General features: G+C 35.4%; 1 protein-coding gene across 2 annotated transcripts in view; it reads right to left on the bottom strand.

Annotated features, from left to right (window-relative positions):
• Positions 1-12,483, bottom strand: part of Zfc3h1 (zinc finger C3H1-type containing) — a 52,139-nt gene extending 39,656 nt beyond the window's left edge. For both annotated transcript variants that reach the window (XM_063255144.1, XM_063255145.1), the window contains exons 1-3: positions 11,889-12,483; positions 6,807-7,226; positions 1,385-1,446 (exon numbers count right to left, since the gene is read on the bottom strand). In XM_063255144.1, coding sequence (XP_063111214.1) covers positions 1,385-1,446; positions 6,807-7,226; positions 11,889-12,483 — 1,077 coding nt within the window. The remainder of the gene's footprint in view (positions 1-1,384; positions 1,447-6,806; positions 7,227-11,888) is intronic.
• Positions 12,484-12,585: the final 102 nt, after the last annotated feature.

Genomic DNA, 12,585 nt, shown 5'->3' on the forward strand with positions numbered 1-12,585 from the left:
AGATTTCTATTTACTTCTTTCCAGCAGATTTAGTGTTTCTGTTTTAATATTTAGATCCTTGATCCATTTTGACTTTAGTTTAATTCATAGTGATAGACATGGGTCTAGTTTTAGTTTTTGGCATATGGAGACCCAGTTTTTCTAGCACTACTTATTTAAAATGCTATCTTCCAGTCACATGCTTGGTCCTTTAGTAAAGATAAGGTGGCTGCCTGTGTTTGTAGTTGTGCCTGTATCTTCTATTCTGCTCCACTGATCCTCAGGTCTCTTTTTCTGCCAGCCCCAAGCTGATTTTATCATGGTAGCTTTAGAGTATAACTTCAAGACAGGGATTTTGTTGCTTCCTGTCTTGCCTTTACTATTCTAAATCTCTTCTGGTTCCAGATGAATTTAGAAACAATTTCTCTAGATCTGTGAGGTATGCTGATGGTATTTGGACTGGAATTGCATTAAATCTGTGTAACAATTTCAGGAGAAAGGCCATTTTCACAATATTTGTTCTTCTTACCCATGAAGAGGGACTGTCTTTCCATTTTCTGAAATCCTCAATTTTTTTTCAGAGTAATATAATTTTCAATGTATAGGTCTTTTACTTCTTTTGTTAGACTGATCCTAAGTATTTCATTTTTTTGGATGCTACAGTGAAGGGATTCCTATGCTATTTTATGCAAATCAATTCAACTATAGGGATACATATAATGTCAACTTCAGAGGGTTATTGTAAGGATATTAAAGACTTGTTTATCAATATGTATCTGTATGTGTATCTATCCAAACACCTTGTGTATCTGTTCTATCAGTCTTACTAAATCCAGGACCATCTTTCCTACGGCTCTTCACCTCTTTAAATCATTTTAACTTACTAATAAAAACAAACTGAGATCTCTAATTTAACAAGGAAAAGGCCTGAGTGTCATTTTCCAGGTTAAAACAGTTTTTATGCTTCTGTGCTTTAGTAGACTGTAGCTTTGTAACAACCCAGGGAATTCTTGACATTAAACTCGTTCTGAAGAAAACAAAATAAAGACAAATAATGGCTTACTAGCTCACTTAGCTAGTAAGAGGATTTACAATTTGGTATCATGCATCATTTCTCAAGCTTTCTCACAAAGAATAATCCACAAAAATGTCAAAAAAGAAAATTTCTGGATTGATTTTAAAAGTTTAAAAAGCCAGACAAAAAGATTATCGATAGATATGTATAACACTTCAATGTAATATAATTTGCAGAACGCAGGGAAGAAAGACTACAAGACAGCTCTCCAGAATTTATATGAAGGTATATAACCAAAATAAAGTTAACGCAGTAACAAAACAACAGGCTGTAGCAGTGCAAAAAATCAGTCTTACAGAGATAACTCAATCTCAAGAAACAGTACCTTACCTTTTCAGACAGAATATCTGAGGTACTAATTCTTCTTGTTAAATTTTGTTCATCTTCTAATCCTTTAAAATAAAACAGCATCTTTTGAAATACTCTAAAAGATATTTACAATCTAAAATAAAATAATGCTTTATAGTATCTAGTGTTATTTTAAAGGGTTATCATTAGAAGGTCTAATTTTATCCAAAAGAAAAGAATGCCAATAAAGAGAATGAAAACCTAACCAAACTTCTCTTAATAGCTTCATTCTCAAACTTATGAGGCAAGCTTATTTAAGTATTAAATAAATTAAAACACTTACAGAGGGCTTTTGAACCAAAAATAATCATTTCAAATAAAAACAAATTCACGGAGCACATAAGAAGCAAAACTTCATTACCAAACAAATAATGTACTTGATGGATTATGATTAAATTAATTTAGTCCTCTAAAGCTAAAATGAATTCAATATTTAAAAACTATATTGGATTATGCATTATGGAATCAATTTTCTATTTACTTAAAAAAACATCAGGGGAGGTTAATATAAGCTAACAATATTAAATTCATCGACATTTTCCCCTAATTTTAGGGTTAGGCTCAGATTTCTAAAGTAGTACATTAAACTCTATATATTACCCACTCTACAACAGCTTTAAAACTCACAATACAGTATATTTACAGTAGTATTTGGCTATTGTTTTTGTTAAAACAGATGAATTTAAAAACTAAGAAATCAGGCTGGGGATTTAGTGCATCGGCATAAAGCACCTGCCTGGCAAACACTGGGTGGTAAGTACTATCCCTGGTACCAAAAAAATAAAAAATTAAAACTAAGAAATCTTTTAAGTTGGATTACCATTAGTTAGAGGCTAGCCTGGGCTACACAGTGGGTTCAAGGCCAACCTGAACTGCACAGTGACACCCTGTATCAAAAAAAAACAGACAATACTCCAGAATGTGAAAAATTAAGAAGTTACACAGGAAAATTCATTAAAAGGGAAAATCAGAAGCTTGTAAAAAAAAGTCAAATATAGTAAAGATGTTTATACCTTTAAGACGTTGCAACCAAAATAAAAACAAATTCATTCTTTAAGATACTATTAAGAGATTCCCATTTAATTTAGAATAAAAAACCAAAATTCTTACAAGGCTCTGTATCAGTGGTGGTAAACCTATGGTAAGCATGCCCCAGTGAGCTGTTTGTTATCACTGAAAGTTCTAAAAGGTTTGCCCTCACTGCTCTATATTATGGTTCTCCACCTGCCATTTCCAATCTCCTCCCTCTCACTATTCATATACCTAAATTTTCTTCGTAGTACAGCCCTCTTGGTTATGTCCCAAATAAGTCAGGCATCCTACATTTGGGTCACTAAGCTATTTCAGTGATTCCCAAAACTGAGCATATACCAGAAATCAACAGAAGCACTGGTTAAATACAGACTGATGAGACCCATTCTCAGAACTCACAATCCAGTAAACCTGGGGAAAGACAAAAACTTGCATTTTTGTCAGGAATTGCTGGTACCTACGGATGATAGTTTGAAAATCACTGTTTTCTCTACCTAGAAACCTCTTCTTCCAGATATCTACTTGGCGATCCTATCCCTGACTTCAAAGTCTGTTTAAATCTCAGATTCAAACTGAGGGCTATCCTAATCAACTTATCAGTGATGCAACTAGTTACCTCTATTCCCATCATACTCACCCTGTTGTACTTCTCTAAGAAATAACTTAAGTATCTATCAGGTTTACTGTCTTCCTTCTAAAATACAAGTCTATGAAGGCATAAGTGACTATTTGGGGAACAGGGGTACATACATGTAGTCCCAGATAAATGGAAAGTTGAAAAAGAAGAATCACTTAAGCCCAAAAGTTTAAGCCCTCCCTGTGCAACAGAGTGAGATCCTAGAGGAAGGGAGGAAGGGAGAGGGAGAGGGAAAGGAAGAGGGAGAGAGAGAGAGAAAGAGAGAAAGCAAGGCAAGGCAAGTAGCGCATGAATCTGCTTTGTTCACTAATGAACTTCTAAAAATCTAGAACAAAATGCTTAACTATTTGTGAATGAATGGTAGAAAGAACTGAAAAGCATCCACTGAATTTTACAATTAGGTCATATAAAATCTTGCTGTGTAAAATTTTGGTTTTGCTATGAGGATAGAAAAGTAGACTATATTGGATTAATAAGGGAATGGGAAATGAATGGGTACAGACCAGTCTTTCCAGAAATCTTACTGAAAAAGAGGAGAAATACTTGACACAAGTTAAAGAAGAATAATGGTGAAGAGGCATTTAAGTTTTTAGGAGAAAAAGTCAAGTATGTTTAAAATTAAGACACCTGAAGAAAAAGTGGTTAAAGATAAAGCAAAATAAACAGGAAACAGAGCAAGGTCCAAAAGAAAATGGGAGAAGTTAAAGCCAATAATAAAACAAAGTGGTCACGGACAAGAAGAGAGCCATCTTTCTTCAGAGTGCAAGAACTGACACAAACTTTTTCGCACTGATGTCAGTTACTTTATCTAAAACACACATCTGATCACATTTTCACATATGAAAATGTATGACAAATCACTCAATTAAACAAATAAATTTAAAAAATAAAACTCAAAAGTCCTTAAGAATTTCAAGGGTGTTCCCAATTCAGCTCTACCCTGATATACTTATATCCACTGTCCTAAAAGCATACTATAGAGACCACATGCACATTTCATCAATCTCAATACCATTAACGTCTTCTTTATCTGTCTGTTCATTTGGTTCTAACAACTTCCTAAATAGAAAAGACTCATTTTTTTTTTTTTTTTTGTCTTTTTCCTTTTTATCGGTACCAGGGATCTAACTCACGACTGCCTGCTTGCAAGGCAGGCGCTTATGCCACTGAGCTAAATCCCCAGCCCCAAAAGACTCATTTTCAAGATGCACACCAAACATTATAATCTCTATGAAAACTTCCTGAATCCAAGTGAGGATATTCAATCCTTTCTTTTACCACTGCAGGTTTTCACATGTAACTCTCATTCTGCTCTACAATGGTTATTCGCCTTCTCGGTCTTCCTTGATTATGCTTTTCAAACTGCCTGTCCATAAATTCAAAGTTCTAACTTCTTTGCAGAGGGAAAAACCATTTCCCTGAGAACATATAATCAAAACTGGTCATTTACATCATATGGGTGGCCTGAAAACTTTACATATGTAAAGTGATCCCAGAGCAAGTATCTACCATCATAAAATGTGTGTCTATAATCCTAATACTCTGAGAGACTGAGGCAGGAGAACCCCAAAGTTTGAGACCAGTCTGTCTTAAAAATATTGAAAAAGGGTTGGAAAGGTAACACAATGTGAAGACCCTGGCTCAATCCCCAGTATTAGGGGAGGGGGAGGTATGAACAACATAAAAAAGATTAATTAAATAATAAATAATATAACCTTTTCGAACCCACTCAGAAGATTTAGAAAAACCAATCACATACTAGACAATAAAACATACCTTTACAAGTATTTCAAAAGATTAGTTATCACATAAAAGTCATTCTCTGCTGGTGTTACTGACTTATATATCAGTAACAAAAAATGCTGATAGAAAACCTGTATTTTGGGGAAGAAACACTTCCAAAATAACATACTAGTCAAAGAAAAAAAAAAAAAAAAACAGAAAATATTTAGAATGAATAAGGAAGCCAGGCGTGGTGGTGAATGCCTATAAACCTAGCCTTGAAAGGATAATGTAGAAGGATGGCCCAAGAGTTCAAGACCAGCCTCGGCTTCATAGTTCAAAGCATGCTCACTTGGGCAGCATATATATATATATATATATATATATATATATATATATACTGAGTTGTAAAACCTATGGTCTTGCTTCTAAGGAAATTAAAGAAGGGAAAAAAACAAGGCGATTAAATTTATAAATGCTACAAATAATAAACAGGTTAAGAAATTCTTAAGAATAACGATAACTTTTATAATTTACAAGAAATAGATACACTGTTAGAAAAATAGTTTGCACAAACTCCCTTAACAGAAACAGAAAACAGAACTATCCTCAGATTAAAACATTCCTTGAGGGCTGGGGCTATCACTTAGTGGTACTACACTTGACTGTGATGAGTAAGGCCACAGTTAGATTCTCAGCACAGAAAAAAACAACAATCTTAAAAATCTTCCATCAAGACTGGATACTTTTTACCAGCAACATCTATGTATTCCAGAAATACGTTTCATAACATTATACTATATACTATAAACTGTCGGAGAAAAAACGGGGTGAAGGAGTTTAGAACATGGGTAAAAAATTCTAAACAAAACATTAGCAAACCTTTATTTTTAATGGGCAAAAACAAGTAAAATCAAGAGTTCCTTAACTGGGAAGTGAATAAACTACAGTGATTTGTTTTAATGAACATAGCAATAAAAAAGAATAAACTATCAATATACACAACTACATAGATGAATTTCAAATATACTCTAAGAGAAAACAAGTTAGAATTAAAAGGCATTTACTGTGTGACACTATTCATGTGATATTCACGGAGAAGCAAAACTACAGGGACAGATCAGTAGTTATTGGGCTGGCTATGATTTAAGTGTGGGGGAGTTGAGCCACAAAGTAAAATGAGCAAAGTGTGTAAGGGGCTGTAAATGGAACTATTCCGTATCTTAATTGTAGTACCTAATGCTATCAATTACCCAGCTGCCTGCATTTGCCAAAATTTGAACTATTCCTAAAAAGAGTAAATTTTACTGTATATACATTCTGTCTTAATAAGAGGAAAAAACAAATCCACGACTTAAATATGAAATACGACCTACTTAACCAAGCACAAAAGGGTGATTTAACACTGCAAAGCTAATGTAATTCATTATACTGATAAAGGAAATAGGTGCTTATATCAAAAATGAAAAAAAAAAACCAAAAAACCTCAACATCCACTTACGATGAAAATCTCAAACTAAAAATACAAAAAAGCCTTTTTTATCCAAAAAAATTTCTTACAAACCCTACAAAAAATTTACATATTGTGTTAAATGGCAAATGTGAAACATATTCTAGTCACAAAACAATGATGCCCACTATTATCACTTATGTTCAACACTGTAAGTCCAGGTCAGCATTTCAGACCAAAAAATTAAAGACTGGTAGGAAACAAAAGTTGTCATCATTAAGAAAGTACAAAAAAATTAGAAATATTTAGAATCATTTCAGTAAAGTGCACTTGTAAAACAACTAGTTATTAAGTGCTCTTTTGTTTTGTTTTTTGTCTTTTTGAGACAGGGTCTTACTATGCAGTTCAGACTGCCGTGAACTCATTTTACAGTCCAGGTTGGCCTTGAACTCACAGCAGTTCTCCTACCTCAGCCTTCCAAATGCTGGGATTACAGGCAAGCACCAACATGCCCAGCATTCCTCTGAAGTCTGAACTACTAATTAAAATATTTCATTGATTACCTTGACTAGATTCAGTAGCCTCAGATTTCAGGGAAAGCTGTTTCGCTCCATCTTTACCTTTCTTCAACCTGTTCTTATCTCCTGGTAAAGTCAATTTTTGCCTGAGTGGTTTTAATTCAAATGCCTGAAAAGTTTTAATCTGCGTTTTCTCTTCAGGAGCTACTTCTTTACTTGAGTCTTTTGTAATACTGACGTTATCAGTGCTAGTTTGGTCCTCCAAGTTCAATGTTTTATTAGAGTCTTCCTGCACATTTTCTTCTTTGCTACTCAGAGCTAGTTTTTCATCCTTATTGATACATTCTAGTTCCAACTGTATTTGCTTATACTTTAAAAGTAAATCTTCAAAAGTTTCTTCCCCGCAGTTTTCACTTTTTGATGAATAATTCTGTTTTCTTGATGGAGATCTTCCAAAGCTTTTGGCTGAACAGCATGTTAAGGAAATCAGTTTTGAAAATTGTTGAGTTAAAATAAGATAAAAATACAGATGAATTTTCTTTTAAATTTTTCAAGAAATATGATCTGATATTTTCAGTTACTATATTCCACTTAACATATGTGCTTTTAATGCCCACTTTCATTATATGCCCACATTTCAATTCAACAAGTATTTATAAAATAATGCACGTATAAAATCATTGGTTTCAATAATTACCAGTAGTATCCAGATAATTCACCTAGTTAGGTTACAGATATCATAGCTGTTTCTGTAAGTATCAGGAAATCTCGTAACAACCTGGATGTTTCAAGATTCTTCTCTGAAGGAAAAGGAGAAAAATTGAATTTGGATTATCTACACTTCAGATAATCAGAAAAGGATGTTTCTTCTCTTTAGATTCTTTTCATATTACAAATTTAAAAAAATAAGAAAATAAACTGACAATTAGACTAATTTACAAATTACAGACATCTTAAAAGTATAATATATAAGTAGTTCAACTACATTAACATTCAATGTAAGCATAACTAAAATGAGTTACATTATAAAAAATAAAATCCTTAAATTGTACTTAAAATGTATCTTCTAAAATCAAATAATTCATATATATAAACATTGTTGCACTTTATTTTTCTAGCCAGTACTTTGTATAGTTTTTAATCATTTTTCCGGGGGCTGGGGATTTAGCTCAGTGGCATAAGCGCCTGCCTTGCAAGCAGGCAGTCGTGAGTTCAATCCCTAGTACCGATAAAAACGAAAAAGACAAAAAAAAAAAAAAAAAAAAAGAATCATTTTTCCAGTGATTATTATGTTACATTATGGTTTCATAAACAAATTTTTTCCTGTTTAACAATCTAGTGGACAAGCAGTCAGCAAAGATCTTTAAACTCCCTCATATACAATAAAAAATAAGAATCACCACCCAATATTAAAGAAAATAAGCTGTAATGTACAACTGAAAATTTTACAGTTCAGCAAAACCTGTTCTACAAAATGTTGATTCTGAGCGTATCAGAATACCTTCAGATTCTGATACGCTCAGAATCAAGTTTCTTGAAAGAACACTAGTTCCTCAGTATTGTTCTAACCTACCCTATAACCATTTGAAAGTCGACTTCTGTCTTGCTAATTCAACAGAAACTACTTAAACTGAATGTCTATTAATAATTTCTGATTTAATTTTGTCTGACCTCTCAGTAGCATTCGATGCTGTATACCACTGCTCTCTATAACTCTCACTGTCCCCTTGTTTCTCTACCTTAAAATTCATGACTTTTCTCTACAATTTCTGAAATAACTGTGCTCTAGTAAGCTCTCCTTTAAAACTTTTGATTTAGAGCAAACTCCCATAGTTTTACATACCACAAGAGAGAAACTTCCTGATAAGATATACAGTAGTCTGAATTGCCTATCTTCTCCAAGTCATGCCCATTACTACTGACAGAGTAATCCTAGAATACGGCACAAATCTAAACAGTTAAAACTCCGTGTTTAAATCTCAGTAGGACAGAGTCCAAATCCTTCGAATGGGTGTCTCATGATCTGCCCTGTGTTGACCTTTCCAATCTTACCGTTGTACTGCTAATCACAATTTGTGTGCAGCTTTGTATCTAGCTTTCTCCATTCTTCAACTTCACTTTAATTCAAATAACTTCCTCAGTGAATTGAGAATTACTTACTCTCCCCTCTCCTTTCTTATGTAGTCTTATACACAAATACTGTAATTATCTACAAATGGCTTTGCCCTGAAGCCATCTAAAAGCACAATTGCAACAATTAAAAAGTAAATAAAGACTAAAGACTCGAGAAAGTATGCACATGAAAAGACTCCAGAGTAGCAAAAAGTGAAATAACTGAGGAATAGGAAAATTAGGAAAAGCAACTGAGTTATGACTAATCTCCTTCAGGACTACACAAAAAAATCTCTTAATCTTAATGATATTGACAACTAGACCAAAACCAGCAAACTCCAGGTGTAACTTTAAGCCATAAGATGCAATCTCTGATTTAAATTTCGAAAAATAATTGCTTTTAAAAACCAAATTTTAAAATCTAAATAAAAAGGCTGTTTAACTTTTTCAGCTATAACTGAAAATGGAATGATTTTTTTAATTGATGACAATGGCCCAATTATGTTAGGGCATCTGATTTGGAAGTTTAAACATTAGTCATTCAAGGGAGACTTGTGCTAAAGAAAGACTGAGAATGGCTCTATCATTCTGAAAAATTTAAAGTGAGTAAGAATAAAGAGCTACACTAGAATCTGATTGTTTCTTTAAAGCTGAAACTACTAAAACTAAAAAGTTAGAACCCAAATAAACCCCTGTATTTGAAATACCTAATATTTAAATTATTGAAAGCCACACAATTACTCTTTTTTTCCCCAGTATTTGTAAGTACATTTTTTATCACAGTGGAAATATGAATTCAACATATAATACTGATATTAAAAGAATTTCAATAAATTCTACAATACAAATTTTGTTTGGTCGTATTATACAAAAGTTGTTGACAATTATGTTTTTCTTTTCAAATTCTTACAAGAACACCATCTGCTAGGATGGACTACTGATATTTCATGAGGAAAATTGCACAGGGTATCTAAATAAGCATCCTTTTCTTAAAGGGCAGCATTTATAAAAAAAAAAAGAAAGAAAGAAAAACGAAGACAGACAGCAGAAGAGTGTTTCCAACAAGTTATACTAGTATTGCAATTGTATTTTGGTTTTTTGAGATAAAGTCTCAATATGTAATCTCAGGCTGGCCTCAAACTCACAATTATCCTCCTGTCTCAGCCTACATGGTGTAGGTTGTACACTCTCAAAAATAGCGTGCACCACCACGCACAGCTTGCTTCTGACAGAAATCAAAGTCACTTAGACTCCATATTTTCTTATATATTTGCAATCTCATATGTCTGCTTACTAATAGAAATATGTATAAATATAAAAATAAAGGTGTATGTCCGAGGTCCAAACTTGTACTGAATGAACAGACCAGAGACAAAGGGCAAGATGATGGCAAGTCCATTCATTTCCTTCTTTTCCAATACAGAATAAAACAAGAATAAAGCCATAAACTGTCACAGTACTTTATGTATACCTCAATTTGAACTTTTTTACGAAACTATATTAATTTGTTTGTCTCCCCAAAATGAAGTGCAAGTTTTATCTCTAAATTCTCTTTTAAAAATCCATGTATATGCCTAACTAGCCTTTTTGATTTGGATTCAGATCAATCAACAAATCCATGGATAAAAAAATATTCTAGACAGAAGTTCTCTAACCTTCTTGAAAGAACATTCATTGTCTTTAAAAGACTTAAATAATTTTTTTCTGAAACAATCCCCAAATGCTAATCCAATGTCTCGTTTCAGAAACAAGTTTCTTCAGGGCAGCAACATCAGAAGCTGCTTTTACCTAATTAAACATTGCTAATCCCTTTACATCATGATATCCAGGACACCCCATTTGGGCGCTAAGCATTCTGTAAAAATAACTTGGAGTATCTTCCAAATAAATATATGTAAATTTTATACATAATGAATACATTTAAAAATTACATGAGAATTAGTAATGAAAGCCCTTCATAAACTTCAATGCAGTTATTACAGAGTAATCAAGACACAGTTCTCTAAAACAGGAAACCTGACAATTTCATGATATAAATCTACAGTAAACTCAGTAATGTTAAAGATAACTGAGAGTAAGATTAAAGGGAGCAAAAATGATCACGTATTTTACTGTTTTCCTTCTTTTCTTGTCCATAATATACACTCTAAAACTTTAAAATAAAAGTGCTGGTAAACTTACCTTTGCGTTTGGCCCTCATGCAAACCCCACTACAAGTTATAAAACATTCAAGTCAACACAGTAAGTAAAAGTTAATGCGCATACTTATCTATGAGTTTAAAAAACATACTTATCTATGAGTTTAAAAAGCTCTAAATCGATATAGTTGCTAAAGGCACAGTAGCTCTTCCTCTCCCTGCCCCCACCCCTCAAGACAGTAATGCGGTTGAGTAAGAAAGGTAAACGGAATCACAAGAACAGTGGGTTAGGCCAGGCATGGTAGAGCATGCCTGTAATCCCAGCACTTGGGAGCCCGAGGCAGGAGGATCGCGGCGAGTTGGAGGCCTTGCCTGGTTACAACATGAGTTCAAAGCCGACCTGAACTTCATAGTGAAACCCTGTTTCCAAAATAGTAATAATAACGGTGAGGTTGTGCAGATGAAAACTTACTATTTACAATGTTTCCAATGTCAAGGGGCAATACAAATAACAGTACAGTATTCCCAAAAGTGTTTGCTATTTTTTCTAACAATCTAAGTCAACTGCACATAAGACTCAGTTTTTGTACTAGCAAAAAAAAAAATGCATGCTTATATAATTCTGAACTTCCGAAAACTATTTCAAGTCTTATCATCTGTGATTCCACTAGGTACCCCAATCCGTAACGCATTAATATCAAAACAATAATACAACGTCGGCAGCATCACCAGTGTAGCACATAGAAATTGTCGAGCAACTTTACACCGACAAGAACTAGCGGCTCGGCAAAGTTACACTCATCTTGTGGACCTAGTTAATGACGCAAAGGGGAACTTTAGTGACACACCCAGGGCCGACCGCCTCGGTTAAGGATACAGCTCTTCCGAGGTGGAGAGGGCTCTCGCCAGCTCTGGCTGCTGCTGAATCCGGATCCCGCTCCTCCTCCCAGAGGTCTGCACCCCGGCTTGCCTCCTCGCTCACCCACTCCTCGACCCCTACTCCAGCGACTCCCACCCCTGTAAGGCCTGCCTCGAAAGCGGAAACGGTCCAAGGCAATGTGGCTCCGCTCCCAGAAAGACGGCCGGGGGCTGCTTTCGGACAGTGAGCTCGAAGGCATCCGCACCGAGGGCGGATGAGACCGGAAAGGCTCTTTGGGTCGGTAGCTGCTGTGTCCCCTGAGGTGGCCCCGCTCCGACGCGTGCCGCGAGCGTGAGAAATTCCTCAGCGGCTGCTGAGAGGACGAGGACGACGACGAGGAGCCACCGCCTCCGCCGGATCCACCGCCCCGGGCCGGGTGTAGAGGCCTTCGCCGCGGATACGGTAACAGCCCGCCGCCGCTGCTGCTGCTACTGCTCCGGCTCCGTATCTGGCTGTTATTATCGTCGTCACTGATCTCCCCATCCTCAAGCTCCCCTTCTTCCTTCGGCGACAGGCCACTGGAGGCCGTGGCCGAAGTGTCCACGGTCGCCATCCGCGGAGCAGCGCCTTCCACACCACCTTAGCCCTCCGTCCGGGGATCCGCCCGACAACTGCCTTCGTCCTCGGCTCCTTTCTTTCCTAACGGACCTGGTAG

The sequence above is a fragment of the Cavia porcellus genome, unplaced genomic scaffold, assembly GCF_034190915.1.
Source record: "Cavia porcellus strain 051 isolate PalLab524CR breed Dunkin Hartley unplaced genomic scaffold, mCavPor4.1 scaffold_8, whole genome shotgun sequence".
Taxonomy (NCBI): domain Eukaryota; kingdom Metazoa; phylum Chordata; class Mammalia; order Rodentia; family Caviidae; genus Cavia; species Cavia porcellus.